The sequence below is a fragment of the Brachycentrus maculatus genome, unplaced genomic scaffold, assembly GCF_059751285.1.
Source record: "Brachycentrus maculatus isolate JH-2025_06_01 unplaced genomic scaffold, ASM5975128v1 h1tg000085l, whole genome shotgun sequence".
In the NCBI taxonomy this organism is placed as follows: Eukaryota; Metazoa; Arthropoda; class Insecta; order Trichoptera; family Brachycentridae; genus Brachycentrus; species Brachycentrus maculatus.
In genome coordinates this window covers 557,048-573,837 of record NW_028280839.1, presented here as the reverse complement: position 1 = coordinate 573,837, position 16,790 = coordinate 557,048, and the positions used below count along the sequence as shown (strand labels likewise).

Below are 16,790 nucleotides of genomic sequence, written 5' to 3'. Positions count from 1 at the left end.
CTTAACTAAATACATGATAAAAGTAATGATTTAAAAAATGGCAAAATACCGCTGCTTCTCCCAGGAACAAAGTTAACGAGGTTAAAAGGTTAATTATAATACTATTTTATTGTACTAGTCCAGTGGTTTTTAACTGGTGGTCCGCGAGGTGGTTGCAAATGCTCTGCAAAATTATGAAAACCAAAACATAATGATGGCTCATTTACTGTGCGATTTGAGTTGCAAATATAATGGCTAGATGGCAGCACCCTTGCAAAGTGAAGTTGTGTGCACTCACCTCACAACAGCGATCAAGATATCTTTGATTCTACATCATCATAATTAGAACAATTGAAAATATCATGGGAGTTATATGTAGCAATTTATACGGAAGGTGCTCCATCAATGCTAGGTTCATTGAAAGGATTTGTGGCTCTCGATTTGTGAACCTTGGCTTAGCATATGAGAGTAGCTATATCAAATGTTACACCAAATATTGCTGAAATTTGTAAAAGCCGAAACCTGTGGTGTCACATTAAATGATTTTCGCCGCAAAAAGTTGCATTAAAGTATTTATGTTTATGTGTATTTTTTTAAGGTAATTTTAAACTTGTCTGTAATAAATAATCAGTTTTATTTTTAATAAAAGTTATCTTTGTATGTTTTTTATATCTTTAATTTTGGTGTACTGCGAATTTTCCTTAGGATCAAAAGTACTCCTTGATTTCAAAAAGGTTCAGAACCACTGCACTAGTGCAATAGAATCTAATATTGCTAGACCTAGAAACTAGCTAGAAAGCTCTTGGAGGGTGAAAAGCCATTAAATAGAAGTAGGATACTTAATGACACCTATTAAATATCTGCATCATACATTTTCTCTTATAAGGGCCCAGAGCAGCCACATACATACTAAACTTTAAGAAAAGGTGTAAGCCATGTTCTCCACATTCCTCCAGGCATCAGGTTTTTGCTACCATCCAGGACATCCATTACTGACAGTTCTCAGCAGAACTAAGGGAAATGCAACGAAACTGGCAGACGGCGGATTCCATATGGTCCACATTGTGAGTAGATATTGACTAATATTTGTGATATATATTATATTGACGGCCCCTATGTAGAGTACTCTATCTGCAAATCTGTTACTTTACAGGAGAGAGCTTAGAAGATTTTTTCAATTAATTTTTTTTTATTAATTAACGGTTTATCTTAAATTATAAACTAGTATTATACATTCAAAAACACTATAAAATAATGTATTTAATCGTTTTAAAACATTATGCTTTGTCAAAATTAAGTAGGTAGCGTCTTAGGAGTTCAGTTCATTTCGAAAATTCGATGTAGATAGTGTCTTATACGTCTGAAAACTAGGCGTTATTTATTTTATATATATTTTTTTTGTTTATTTATATTTGTAGATAACGGTCTGTTGATAACGTACACCAAATATCTCAAAATTTACAAAAATGTAGTTGGACCACTTTACGTAGGGCACGTCGATATATGTGACCCTTGGCCCATCACTATGGCTGCCATTTTATGTGACATCACCAAAATGTGTCCGCTATGCGACTATTACAGATCGATGTAGGATTTGGCAGTACCCAAAATTTTAAACCCAAGCTCTCGGAACATAATACTCGTCATACTTGTATGATATTTTCTATTTTCTTTGGTTAGCGGTTATCGGAGTTAGGACTACTAATGACCATTGATGACAATGGATGGATGTAATAATATCTATGTGCTACAAGATGCAGAGAAGGGAAATAAGGAAGGAATCGTGTTAATATTAATACCAGCATGCAGAAAGATTGTATGTAAAATTATATTTGAGGACCGTTTAAAAAATAACTTAAAAAATGCTCTTTTGGTTGCTTTTTTAAAGCAAATTCGTACGTCGCCAATACTGGATGTAAATTTATAGAAAGAAAAAAAGTCAGTCCTCAATTATTCATTACATTATGTCAATGGCGCTAATGAAAAATATAATTGGTTATAATGATTTATTTTTGATTTTTACATAATATACAACATTAAATTTACAAAAATACATTCGTAAATAATAATTACACTAACAATAGTTTTGAAAAAAAAAACTATCACTTTTTTAATTCCATGAATTTTAGATATTTACATCTACAGATAGTATTAGTTAACAATAAATATATATATTTTTTTAAATTCGCCATGTTGTAGATTTTGTTACAATTAATTTGTCACTTGCGAGACCAACGTTAGACCACTAAACGTTAGCTTTTGTCAAAAACTGACTACATTTTTGAGTAATGCGTCACATTGATTTTTTTCATTGTTTTGGTCACAATAATGCCGAAAACAATTCATTGCTTACTATAAAAAAAACGGATGACATATCGCTCATTGGGGGCATCACTACGTAGCACTGTCATAGATATTGATTGTATAAAATGAACTCTACTTATAAATGATATATTTATATGATTAGATGCTAAAAACTGTTCTAGAAATTGGATTTTTTAAATCCAATAAAAAAACTTATAATTTTATTCTGTAAATATGAATTACTTTTTTAAATAAAAGAGAAGTATTTGTGATTTTATCATTTACAAAAATACTTCCATTTCATACTATTTCTGTGAACCTAAGCAACTCATTATTGAAAATAGGTATCAAATTGTGGTAGAGTGGACTTGGAAAAGAAAAATTGTTTTTCAATAGTATGAGCATGTTAATGAAACGAGATTTGGGAGAACATTTTTATAAACATAATTTTTATTAACATTGAACAATATTATAAATTGTAATAAAATTATATAATTTTGGTAATGGAAGACAAAGGGATGCAGCGCCAGATCTACTCTATTAAAAATGTTTATGGCATTCTATTCTAGTACTATGCCTAGTACATTGCATTGCACCAAACTAAACGGATTACTTTTATTGATAGAGGACTGTCCGAACTACTGGGAGTTCAAAGTAACCCAGATTGATTGATATTTGATTAAAAAAAAAGGATGTTTACAGTACTTTAAAAAGCGTGCTCAAAGCTAAATTTGTAGTGGCTTTCAAATGCAATTCAGCTTATGGTGTTAAAATACAAAAGGTTTACATACATATGTAATAGAATACAGACAATGATGAATTACACATTTTGGATAGAGAGATTTGAATAGAATTATATAATGATATACTCAGGGCTTTTTTTTTTAAACAAAAAAGCTCTCACATCATGTCAAGCTTTTTACTAAAATATATATATTCAAATATCATTGAAATATTCATTACAATACCATATTTTACCATTTTGACGAATTATATAAATATAGATTGTAATAACGTAAGCACAAACATTGTTTCGTCTAATTGATTTTGAAAATTAAAAAAATATCCGTGAAAAAAGGTACCGGAACGCCGTTCCACCGCGTTACATGGAAAAAAGCCCTGGATATACTCCAAAAGAATCTTAGCACTCTGTGAGTGTGGACAGACTTCATCATACAGTAAAATTGGTACAAAAGAGTGTTGAAAGCGTGAAATAGTGCAATAGTGGTTATTTACAGTGAGTAGTGAAAATAGGCAAAAGTTGCTTTAATCGTACAGCCAGAAAATTTGTATTAATCTGTGATTTCCACCTGCTGCATTAAGTAACAGTTGAAAAGTAATAAGTAGTGGAACTTTGTTCGATATTGTTAGTGCAAAACGGTGACAAATTGTAATTAAAGGTGAAAAATAAGCTTATTTACGCATATTACAGTAAAGGCATGATAAATCAAACAACATTTAATCAGATGCTGCCATAGCTGGAATAATATTAAGGAATGTAGTCATATTGTTTTCATATAAAACTTTCAACTTTTTCGTTTGAAATTCGAAATAAAATTATAAAAGAAAAAATTCTATCTAAGTTCACAAGCGAAGTGAACGAACTCACTATTTGAGCTAATAGATTGCGTGCGGGCACCCATAATTACTGAATGCATTCTCTATAATAAAAAAACAGCAAAATTTACATTTCAAGGAATTTTAAGGCAACAAATAATTGTAATGCTGAACTTTTTGTTACAATAACTGATTTAATTTGATTTTTCATTATTTTGTCAATAAAAATTTAATATCCAAAATTTAAAAAATTTCAAAATTGAAGTTTTAATTGCACATACATATATATATCACACAGGAAATAAGTAATTTTGAATGTGATTTTGAATTATTGTTACTCGAATTTTAGTCTCTTCAATTTTGAAACACAGATATTATTGTATTCACGTGCCAAGCAAAACATTAGCATTTTGAGAAATAGTCAACAGTATTGAGATAATTGGATGCTGTTAAAAACCTACATATCTAAAAGAATGGATTATGATTGTAACTTCTATATAACAAACTTACTTTATTATAATTACTAAGAATAATCTATAATTATCTACAAGCAATTTTTCTTAAAATTATGAAGACTATTAGGAAGCAAATAGCATTTTTCCGAGTTATTTCGCGAGTTTAGTGAGATATATTCGATATGTAACTCACCTGTACGGACTGCATTACGGCATTCATTATATGGGCTAGTATCACCGGTCCATAACCTGAATACTACATAATAACCCAGAAAAACTCTATAAAAATGTCTACTAATAATTTTAAGATGTAAAATAGAAAATCACAGAAGTCAGTGAGTCAAATATGTATTTGTTATACTCTAGTACTAGGGATAATAGGATAAAGACTAGATAGGAATAAAAATAGGTAGATACGCTCAGTCGCAAACTGGCATCGCGGGTTCGATTCCCGTCGCAATCGGTCCGGGTATTCCGTTGCATTTATTTTACATTCCTTTTCTCCTGGGGATTATTATACTGTTATTGGAATCTTCCTTTTTAAAAAAAAATCCTTTCAATCACAAAAGAAAATGAGAAGCACCTTAATAACCAGAGCTATTCTCTTAATTTTCCTACGAAAGTACGCTAAGATTATAGTGTTGGCATAACGTAATGTGCATGCTTAGTAATAATGTGAAGTTTGTGAGTATAATTGAGTAGTCCACTTGCAAACCCTGTTATGTTGAAAGATTAAATTTTTTAGCCAATGGCGGCAATCGGTAGAAGATTAAATCTTCAACCGATTTGAGATTTTTTGAGATATTTTAGAAACTGTCGATCGGCATAGCGTGTTTTGCAAGAGTATTGATTTTTCTATTCCATTTTATTCCTAACTTAACGAGTTTTGGCAGATTATATTAAATATGGTCGTTAATGTTTTTAATTTTCTACCGATTGGCGCCATTGGCTAAAAAAACATTTTTTTAAACATATTGGGGTTTGCAAGTGGACTACTCTATTGTACCGTATGAGATAAGCCGCACGGTACTTGCAAAATATGACTGGATCTTATGAACTTCAGATGCACCAATGTAACGTACGATTGTATTGCGCTACAAGCTGTAGCTGAGCCGTCGTACGTTGTGCCAACTCTACGATCGTAGCGTACCTGTGAAGCGCTACAAATTCTACGATAGTATTTCTCATCACCGCTACCACCAAAGATGGAAAGGAAGAAGCGACCCTTTTGAAGGAATATAAACCTGACAAGACATTGGGATGCACGGCTAGTCCAGGAAATCGAGATTGAAGTCGAACGGTTCGTTTGTGACCTTGAAGGGGGGCGAAGTCGGCGTGGCGTGAGTGTCTGGGGTACTCACCGCTGCGTTGGGGCTGGGGGTCTTGGGGTTGGTGGAGGTCACGGCGGGCGCGCGGGGGGGCTGGCGGATGGTGATCTTGAAGGAGTCGGAGGGCGGAGCGCCTGACAGCGCGGCCTGCTGAGCGCCCAGCTCGCCGCCGGGGTACAGTCCTACCACACAAACACTTTTATTGCATTTTTAAAACATCGGGCTGCCGCTCATGTTTTTAATTACATACATAAATTACGCATGAACTTATCACAATACACGCGTACTTTTCACTTGTTACAAATACTATCAGTGAATAAGTAAAAAAAATTAAACTGTATTCATAGATGTGGCATATAATTTAAAATCAAACACTGATTTTTAGAGTTTACTAAATTTTGTCCGCCTCCGTAGTGTAATCATCAGCACGCTCGGCTACCGTACCGGAGATCCCGGGTTTGATCCCCAGGGGGGGTCAAACAAATATAAATGATTTTTTCACTCTAATATTTATTCAATATCGCTCTGGACTGGTGTCTGAAGCGGAGGGCTGATCACCTTTCCATGATAACTCATTTACGGAGGTATCACAATTTATTACACTCCTGTAAAACTTTCCACTCCCAGAGTAGCTCTAATAGTGTTGTAATCATCACGATTTATCACACTCCTGTAAAATTTTCCATTTGTGGTGTATCTCACAAGTGTTGTAATCATAACGATTTATTACAGTTCTGTGAAATTGGCCGTTCTCGGGGTAGCCCAGGCATGGGGAATCTGCGGCCTTAAGGCCGCATGCGACCTTTTGGCTATTCTAGTGCGGCCTTTTGACTGATGCCAATTTTTGTAAATATGCATTTTTTCTACATTTTTTAAAATTGCATTTTTAACAATTTATATTGTGATATAATTAAAATATTTAGTTTACAGGGGGGGTGTCAAAGTTTTCTTTACTGCGGCCTCATGTTGACTCAGATAAGTGAATGTGGCCTTTTGAAATAGAAAGGTTCCCATGCCTGGGGTAGGCAATAGAGGGATTGATTGCGCACTGACCGTTGGTGGCGCTCTGCGGTATGTGCCACTTGGCGGCGGCGTGCTGCTGCTGCTGGTAGAGCTGCAGCTGCTGCTGGTGGTGCAGCTGCTGCTGCTGCTGCATGAGCGGGCTGGGCGGCGCGCGCGGCCGTGCCTGCTGCTGCCCCGCGCCCCCCGCTACCCCCGCCATGCGCCCCCCGTACACGTTCGCCTGGTTGAATGCCGCATTGCCTGCGAGAGGGACGATTACACTATCATGGACCCCCACACAAATCAGGCATTGAAGAATACATATAGAATATTATCTCCCAGTTGTCAGACTGATGAAAAGTAGCGATTTCTTTTTAGCTGGCAGCAGTTGACAGTTAACTGATTTTGTAATTTTTATGTAATATGTCCAAAATTAAACAAGGTTGTTGGATTGAATTCTACTTTTATTTACATATATATATATATATATGATAAAACGTGACGCGTTTTGTCTTAAATTAAGACATTATCAAACACGTCTTTGATAATGTCTTAATAAGACGAAACGCGTCACATAATATCATATATATGTAAATAAAAGTAGAATTAAATTTGATAAACCTTGTTTAATTTTGGATATATAACCTAAAAATTTAAAATGGAATTCTACCTGTCTTTAGTTACAATAATTGGTCAAAAACTATTGATCAAACTACTCAAACAAAACACCATTTTGCAATAAACATATTTTGGCACATTTAAAAATAAAAAGAAACAGAAAATATCCATTCACAAGAATGTGTCGAGGTCGTTTGAAACTGGCCCATCCTCGGAGTTTTCACTATCGATTAGTAAACTTTTCGATCCTCAGATTTGTGAAAATTCTAATTTCATTTCACTATCACTACTTTGAATATAACAAACATTTTCGTGCGATGTTTGATAATCGCTTTCAACATTACTATTGAACGAATTAGACATTATAAGGGCGTTTGTGTAGTATATGGAATTTTACCGTCCGGCAGTCAGGTTTTGAAAAATGAAAGCGACGACAGTTTAGCGTGATCGAATTTACGCGCAACGTGTTCACGCACCGATCCGAAGAAAGATGGACAAAAGCACAAACCAATCCAAATTGTTTTAAAACGCTAACTGACGTGCTGGACGGTAAAATTCCATGTAGCGCACAAACGCCCTAAGAGTGAAAACATTAAGTTTTCTCAAAAAAAGTATTTATATTTTTCAGTAAAATTAATTCCATTTGTTTATTTGTGAATATTATTGACGGATCAGAACGTTAGCAACGCGCACGCCGTGACAAAACCTCCCAGCACGACCGCCAAAATACAGAGGCGTTATCGTCAGTATATCATCAAACTGCGATTTTGGCAAAGTATACTAGTCTTTATCTGTAGAGATATATTGGTTCTCATTACGGTTGATTAAGGAGCTTTATGTTTTATTAGCATCTGCGCATCTATAGCCACCTTGGTAGTTTTGCATGGCCTGCATGGCCTGGCGGCTGTACTGGTTGGCCTGCTGCAGCGCCCGCTGCTGCTGCTGCTGTTGTTGCTGCTGACTGTACGGCGACGTCGCGCTCAGCAGCCCGCGAAGATTCACATCGGCTTGCTGGAGCCCCGTCATGTAGTTCACACCGTCCACCGCTAAAGGAAAATTGACACAGTGAAATAAACAGAGACATCGATTTGACACAGTGACAAAATCATGAAAATGTATCTTCTTTTTTTGTCTCAATTCTGTGGATTGGTCTGCAGCAACAAATGACTACTCCTTCGCCACTCCGGTCTATTTACAATATTTACACTCAGTCAAACAGTATGTATACATAGCCGGATTGACCAAGAGATGTGGGCCGTATGAGGTGTTCAGCCATGCAATAGCCATTCTCGCTTTGCAGGATCAGCAGACGCTATAAGGATTAACCATTCATCCAGCTCGAACGATCACATAGAGATGTGGGCTGTATTGCAGAGTCAGCAGGCCGGGGAGCGGGGAGGCGGGGGACAGGAGGGGCGGGGAGAGGGGCGGTGGGCAGTATATAAAGAGAAGCGGTCACCTGCAGCGGCCATATGGTGCGGGTGCGTGGAGGAGGTGACGTGCGGATGGCGGATGATGGACCCCGCGCCCGCCGCAGCCCGCAGCACTCCCCCGAGGGGCCCCATAATGCCACCTATAAACACAACAACATTACTCCACCATCCGCCACCCGTCACCCCCCGTCCTACTCAACTCTACCTGGATTTCTACATTTCCCTACGGAGCCAGTAGACTGGGACCTCATGTATGAAAAAATGAGATAATACATAACAAGAATAAAAAAGTTGAATAAAGATAGCGACGGTTCTGCTATAACGGGCAACAAATATTTTGGAGGACATATGGGAAGTTGTATCACACGCAATGTTTTATAGAGAAGCATAAAGAATTTATACATAGATTCGGCATTTGTTTTGTAGAACTCCATTTTAATTCATATATTACATGTTAAAATCAAACACTGATTTTTTGAGTCCACTAAGTTATATTTTATTGTTAAAAAACAACAAAAATACATTTTATGATAATTGTTTCGCCTAGTTATAGCATTTTTAAACATGAATTCGTTTGAAAATGCCATAACTAGGCGAAACAATCGTCACAAACTTTATTTTTATGTGTTTTTTTTAAACAATAAATTAAAACTTAAGTAGACTCAAAAACCTGCGTTTGATTTTAACGTTTAATATATTAAAAAAAAGCCTAGTAGAACAACGATGGATGTCTAACAACCGGTCAATATTGCAAAGAAAAAATTACATTGTTAAAAGTTCCTCAATGCCCTAAATAAAAATTCATATAAGAAGTCATGTTAGAAGTCAAATTGTGAGAGAACATAAGGCTAAAAAGTAGCTCCCAGCGCAAAAAAAGTTTGGGCACCATTCCGATAGAATGTCTCAAATGCAATGTAAATTGGAGAAGTGTGTCCACAAATTTCATCTGATTGTGAGTGATTTTAATACAGGTCAAATCTCAGTATTACGAACTTCACGGGACCAAAAAAATATTTCGCTATAATTAAAATTCGTTACACTGGATGTATAGGATATGACACATTTTAAATTTATTTTATCGCTTTATTATCCACTCTTATTAGAAAATTAAAATAGGTTATTACTGTTACACTACACCCGATCTTCCGGCCAGTGATCAATACAATATAGGTACCTACCTACTACAGGACACAACAGAAACGAAACTATGATTTTCAAACTGCGTGACTTTATTGGAAAAAAGAAATTTATAAGCAATGAATGAAAAGTGAATTACAAAGCAAGTTCAAATAGGTTTTTAATTTTTAATAAAAAAAATCGGAAATTTTCTTTTGGACTTCTCAATGTTTTAAAATGAATTGTAACATCATTTTAAAATTATGAAAAAAAAAGTTTGTTATTCTGAGATCAGCTTCGCTACATGGAATTTTGGTTCAGTACATTTTATTTGGAAGTTTTCCGGGGACGAATTGCATATTCGTTTTACTGGAAATTTCGTTAATCGGCTACAAAGAGATTTGACCTGTAACACTTTCATCGTCAAATACAACAATCAATCATTATACGCGATTTGAGTACGTCATACAGAGGTTTCGCTGTAATTGTATGTTATAAGTTTTACTGTAATAACAACAGAATCATCCTCACCCCCACTATTCTGCCTCTGCAGCTGGACCGACATGTGAGTGAGGTGTGCCAGCTGGGAGGGTTGCTGTCCGTATTGCTGCATCTGTTGCTGCTGCTGCTGCTGCTGCTGTTGTTGTTGTTGCTGCTGTTGCTGCTGCTGTTGTTGTTGTTGTTGCTGTTGTTGCTGCTGCTGCTGCGGGAGCGGGGAGGGGAGCTTCTGGTACTGTTGCTGCTGCGGAACTGGGGACGCAAGACGCTGGTACGGCTGCACAGCACCGGCCATCGCCTAGTGGATGGAATGAGGCATTGAGGATTGCGAGTCTACAATTTTTTTTTATTGTCGAGTGTAATTAAAAACCCGACCGGAGTATAATCAAAACCCCGACCGGTACCCGAAGCGGAGGGCTGATCACCTTCCCTTCGTGTTAACGGTCAAGATAACACTGTGTTTGTATAACGCAGTGCCCTATGCACCATTGGGGTCCGGATAAGGTTTTGATGATGATGATAGTCAAAAATATATATAATCCTTTTATAACGAGCATAATTTGTTCCAAAATCTTACTTGTTAAGCAAAACACTCGTTAAGCAAAACATTTTTGTTTTGACTGCCGTGGAAGTCTTGGTTTGCAAGCAAATGCCGTGAAAAGGGGACTTGCCCTTTCTTTGTAACTCGCTATGTGAAATATTGCTTGTTGAGAAAGCAACTTTATCACCTTATTTTTTGTTTGTTATGAGAGGTACTACTATGCTTGAAAGTGGGCAGGTCAGGAGTTAAAATACTCGTGCCTCTCAGGACCGCAAACTATCAACATTCCATCAGCGGTTCTCGTCTGCACTACGGGACGCCATATGGTCCTAGTATCGGGCGGATACAGACCTGGTGGTGGTGGATGGCCTGCAGCGCGCTGGTGGCCGAGGGGGAGGGGGCGGGGGGGTGGTAGGGACCCTGGGACTGCGGAGGGGGGGGGCCCGCCGACTCGGGCCGGCCCCCCGTCTGCTGCGGGTAGACCTTCCCGTCCACCACGACGGCGCCAATCGTCGACACAACTGAAACAATGACAAATATTGCATAAATCAATACACACAAAAATTACCCGTGAATTTTATTTTAAATGCAGTGAAACCTCTCATGACGAGTTCAATTCGTTAAGCGAAACAGTTTTTTTCATAAAAAAATCAATGTAAAATACAATAATGCATTCCAGGCCGAAAGAAAACTCAATTATTTATGTGCGCCGTGTTTTTCTTTAAATCTTGTTCAGATTATCCGGGGTGCCACTTTAAGTGAAGGAATAATTCCAAACGAACTAACTATGTTTATGAGTCAGAGTTTCTAGATCTGACATTACTCTGTCACAACTTAGTTCCTCTTTTTAAGAACATACGGAAATATCAATAAAACAAATCAAACAAAAATACATACCACACATTTGGTCAACTTTGAGTATTAAGGTGGAGACTGACCGGAGCATTTTGTCGTAACATAACGTCGTAACATCGCTCGCGGCGAGCATAACCGAGCATACGAAACTATGGATGGAGCGCTCGGCTCGCTGTACTGACTGCCTGAATGCTCGCATCGTAACATGTTACGTTACGACGAAATACTCCCGTCAGTCTCCACCATTATAAAATAAAACTTTAAAATCTGCTTCCATCTCCAATGTTTAAGCAATGGAACTATGTAGTCAGGTAGAATGAAATAGATAATGTCATTCGGCCACGTTATCCATGAGTAAATTACCTTTGATGAGGTCTGGAACTTTCTCGAGGGCGAGATGTATCCTGACGGGAATTTCCGGATTGGGAATATCAGCTCTCCGACTCTTTATTCTCTGGAGGTGCGAGGTCACTTGCTTCTTGGTGTAGAGAACTGCCGTGTTGCTCCCCTGATGAACAAACAAATATCAACATTGATAAGGGTGTAATCCTAATAAACGCATACAATAACCCTTACTGGTCCAATGTCGAATCTCATTAGACATCGATTTTTTGCTCTTAGGTCCCATGTCGGATGTTATTTGACATTTTTTTCATCATTAGTATTATTTATTTAAATTCCAAGCTTATATTTTTGTTACTCGTATCTATTACAACAGTATGTGGAGCAGAGGACAAAAGATTTTTTCCCCATTGAAATGTAACTGTCTTCCTAGTTTTTTTTTAAATTTATGGGGACCAGAAAGGGATAAAAGATCTGTATCTTCAACTAAATATTATTCAAATTTTGCCATTACATATTTACATATAAATATTTTGCTCAAAATTCAAAACAAAGTTACAAAGAAATTTTTTTAAAAGGAAAATATAAATATTTGTGTTATTTATTATTTATAAAAATTAATTACTTTAGAATATCAGCGTGGAACGCATTGTTTTATTAAAACATTTTTCTAATTTTGGTTCTTTTATTTTTGTCCACGTCGCAATTCTACACTCTTGCGTTGTTCTCTTCTTTGCGCCCCCGCGGGAAGAGTGGCTGACTGGATTGCGAGTCTCAGCGCAGCCATTGGAAGGCATCTTCCCGCTACTGAACTAACTAGTTTTTACAAGTAATCAGGACAGAAGAGTGTAGTGTTCCATCCTCTCTGCCTACCCATGAAGGAAAACGGCGTGATGGTAGTAGTAGTAGTAGTTGTAAACAAAATAAGGCTAAATATTGCACCCACTCTTTGTCTTCTTAACACATTGTTTGCGGAAACGCTTAAAAGCGTCTTTTAAATATGTACTGTTATTAGAGAATGAGAGACACTTATAAGCGTTCTATTTGGTTATTTTTGGTAGAGCGTGAGATGCCAAAAAATATTGTACAGATCAGAATTGGGTTTATGGTTACTTGTGATTAGTATACGACCCTAATTAGTATATTAATCAATAATCAAGGGTCGGGGTTGATGAAAAAAAAAACCCCACAGCAATGTGTTAATAATTTACAATTCTAAATACTTGGATAGAAAGTACACGATGAATATTTAACACACTATCTGCGGGAAGGGTAATTTGACCGTTTCACTCGACTGGTGGTGTTGGGCGGGAAAGGTAACCTTTTCACTCAACTCGTCGTAAATTGCGTGTAAGTTATTTTTACGCATGAATTTTGCGGCATCTTTTGATCTCATATCGATGTATACAGTATGGTTAAATGTTTTCACTTCTTTTCAGAGAAGTTTATCTCTATTATGAGCTAGAATCCGCCCGTAAATAGGGTGTTAGTAACATTCTTCTTAGTAGTAGTTATTTTATTGAAGCTGTTCACAGTCAGAAGTATGCGAGAATATGTCATTTACCTGCTCCAAAGCAGAGTTGACAAACTCTATGCAGTGGTCGGTGATGGAGGAGAGTTGTTCTAGAGCCACCTTCTTCTCGTTGAGGGTCTTCTGTTTCGCATCGCACACCTCGTTCAGCTGCAGCACCAGCTGTTTACCCCGAGTATTTATCGTATTGGTTAGCCTGGAACAACGCAAGATGGAACATATTATCAAGCAATACCACAAGGACAGAGTGAACAGATTTCAGAGGGGGAGAAGGGAAAATTCTATCTCTACAAAAATGTATTTTTTTTTGTGGTGCCTACCTACAGTCAGATTAACCAGGAAGCGTATTATCCGCGACACTTGAGTTACTAAAAAAATATTTTATAAAAACAAAAATATTTCACAATAGTACATACCATACTATTGTGAAATATTTTATCGTACTTGAACTTTGATGTGTTACTTAAGCCCAGTACAAAAAAATATATTTAGATCGTGGTATAGATCGAAGTATCGTGACAATAAGTGTCACCTGTCAGGGAAACAATGAATCATGTCGATACGTTCATTATTGTAGACCAAATACAGATTTAATTTATTTTTTACTGGGCTCAAGTAACACATCAAAGTTCAAGTAGTCCCGTTCTACGGTACTTATAATATGTTGAGGGCCGAACACATTTTTTGTCCGTTTAGATAGAATAACAGTATCCCACTTTTATATCATGTTTACGGCTTAAAATATTTGAACAAATCTTTTTTCAATTTCTTTATATATCTGTGATAAAATTTCTCCAGCCTTATCGATGTGATTCATGTAACGGAAGATCCATTATCCATTTTCAGTATAAGAGTACGTTTCTCACATTTTTTTCCTATTTTCGGATCAACAGGGAAATGGATTATATGGGATTGTTTTTCACCATCCATCCCGGTAAATGGGTAGTGTATTGTATTTGTATACGTATGCCTCCTAATGTAATGGTCAGCACGCTCGGCTACCGTTCTGGAGGTCCCGGGTTCGATTCGCAAGGGGGGTAAAATAAATATAAGTGATTTTTTCACTGTCATATTTATTCAAGATTACCCTGGACTGGTATCTGAAGCGGAGGGCTGATCACCTTTCCTTCATGTGTAAACAACTGTTACTGTGTTTTGAGTTTGGACAGCCGAGTAGTAGTAGTAGTAATATTGGCAGGGGGGAACTCACTTGACCACGGTCTGCGTGATCTCGTGCACGAGCGCCTTCTTCTTGTCGGCGATGAGCGTCTGGCGGTCGCGGATGACCTTCATGGCGCTGCCGAGCAGCACGCGCTTGTACTGCACCTCGGAGAGCAGCGCGGCGATGGTGGAGCGCGCTGCGCCGGCCATCTCCGCGCTGAACTGGTAGCGGTGGTCGCGGTGGTGCAGCAGCTGGCAGTCCCGGCACGTCAGCCGGTCGCACGTCTCGCAGAAGAGGGACAGCCGCTCCTGGGAAGAGACACATCGTACATATCGGCTGAATCAAATATGGCACGATTTCATATCAATGTCTCCTAATTTTTTAACCTAGCCGGATCTAACAGGGGGATTGAAATCTCCCATATATGAATTTTAATTTGATAACTTTAGTATTATAAGAGCTACTTACTCCATAATTTTTCTAACTAATAAGGGTCATATACTTATCACAAGTACCCCAATTCTGATCTGTACAATATTTTTTGGTGTCTCTCGCGCTCTACCAAAAGTAAGCGAATATCTCTCGCTGTCTACCAACAGTATGTAAAAGACACTTTTATGTATTTCCTGCAAACAATGTGTTAATGTTAACACATTGTTTGCGGGAAATACTCAAAAGCGTTTTTTTACATGTTTTTTTTTTACATGGTAGACAGCGAGAGACGCCTATAAGCCTTCTATTCATTTACTTTTGGTAGAGTGCGAGATGCCAAAAAATACTGTACGGATCGGAATTGGGTTAGCGGTTACTTGTGATTAGTATACGACCCTAATTAGTATATTAATTAGAGTCGGGGTTGATGAAAAAACCGCTTGATAACAATGTGTTTAAATGGAAAATTTTCCCATTTTTTTTTTATAATTTCAAATTGTTAAATGTTTAATAATATTGTTTTTAGTAAAATGCACAATCAGTCAGTGCCGCGAAATATTAGCACGTATTTTTTTTGTCTGCTAGCTACATGTTATTTATTTCATCTAAAATCTTTTCAAAAGGGAATATATTTTTTTAAAAAAGAAAAGAAAATGTCTACAAATAGGTTTCCAAATATTGTAAAGCTTACAAGTATGCTTTCAAACTCTCAAATGGGAAGGGAATTAGTTCAAATTCATAATTTTTGATACTCTTAACCCATTGTTTGCGGGAAACGCTTAAAAGGGTGTTTTACATACTGTTAGTAGAGAACGGGATGCTTCATAAGTGTATTTTATAAGTGTATGTTATATTAGCTTACTTTTGGCAAAGCGCGAGAGAATATAAGTTATATTTGCATACTTTTAGCAAAGCGCGAGAGACACCACAAAAACATTGTACAGATCGGAATTGGGTTTGCGGTGCTTGCGATTAGTATACTGAGGGTCGGGCGGCAGACTGTCTGAGTATAATTAGGGTCGGGGTTGATGAAAAATCCACCCGACAACAATGTGTCAATTATTTTTGGCTTCCAATATCCATATTATAGTTATAACTTTCTTATATCAAATTAATATTTTAAGTGATGATTAATAAATATGACCAAAATTAATTTTTTGGGTGGTCTATATTTTGGTACTCAATTATTATTTTTATTGGAATTGTTCATGGTCCTACTAAGTAAGATATATACTAAGTCGTTTTCATAATAAATGAGACATACTTGCGTGTGTTCTTTGCAGAACATCTCTTGGGTGGAATTAGATGTGCTGTTGGAAGCTGACTGTATCTCCAACAATGCCTCATCCTTTGATTTTATAGTGTGATCTTTTGTGATTTTTAACCTGTGAACAAATTTTAAAATGTATTTACTATTGATAATAATGTTAATTATTATGGTATGAGTAGGGCAGTAAAAAATATATTTATTTATATGAAATATACACATATCGCTCACTCCTTTCAAGAACGTCATAAATCAAAATACGTCAATTTTCAGTTGTGCATATTTTCGGAATGCCCAGAAAATGTACTATATCCCAGCAAAAGCGGCATATTTTTAACTTAATATTTACCCGCTACAGGGCAGAAAGTGT

General features: G+C 36.9%; 1 protein-coding gene across 7 annotated transcripts in view; it reads right to left on the bottom strand.

The window, feature by feature from the left end:
• LOC148310918 (E3 ubiquitin-protein ligase TRIM33-like) overlaps window positions 1–16,790 on the bottom strand; it is a 54,295-nt gene that overhangs the window by 12,714 nt on the left and 24,791 nt on the right. For 5 of the 7 annotated variants that reach the window (XR_015837335.1, XR_015837334.1, XM_088257594.1 and 2 more), the window contains exons 4-13: window positions 16,418–16,538; window positions 14,770–15,029; window positions 13,593–13,755; window positions 12,050–12,194; window positions 11,183–11,352; window positions 10,324–10,588; window positions 8,703–8,816; window positions 8,113–8,289; window positions 6,677–6,886; window positions 5,657–5,805 (exon numbers count right to left, since the gene is read on the bottom strand). Coding sequence is in view for 5 of the 7 variants with exons in the window: in XM_088257594.1 (XP_088113720.1) it covers window positions 5,657–5,805; window positions 6,677–6,886; window positions 8,113–8,289; window positions 8,703–8,816; window positions 10,324–10,588; window positions 11,183–11,352; window positions 12,050–12,194; window positions 13,593–13,755; window positions 14,770–15,029; window positions 16,418–16,538 (1,774 nt within the window). In the remaining 2 variants the exon portion in view is untranslated. The remainder of the gene's footprint in view (window positions 1–5,656; window positions 5,806–6,676; window positions 6,887–8,112; window positions 8,290–8,702; window positions 8,817–10,323; window positions 10,589–11,182; window positions 11,353–12,049; window positions 12,195–13,592; window positions 13,756–14,769; window positions 15,030–16,417; window positions 16,539–16,790) is intronic. The other 2 variants (XM_088257597.1, XM_088257596.1) reach the window with 1 other exon arrangement.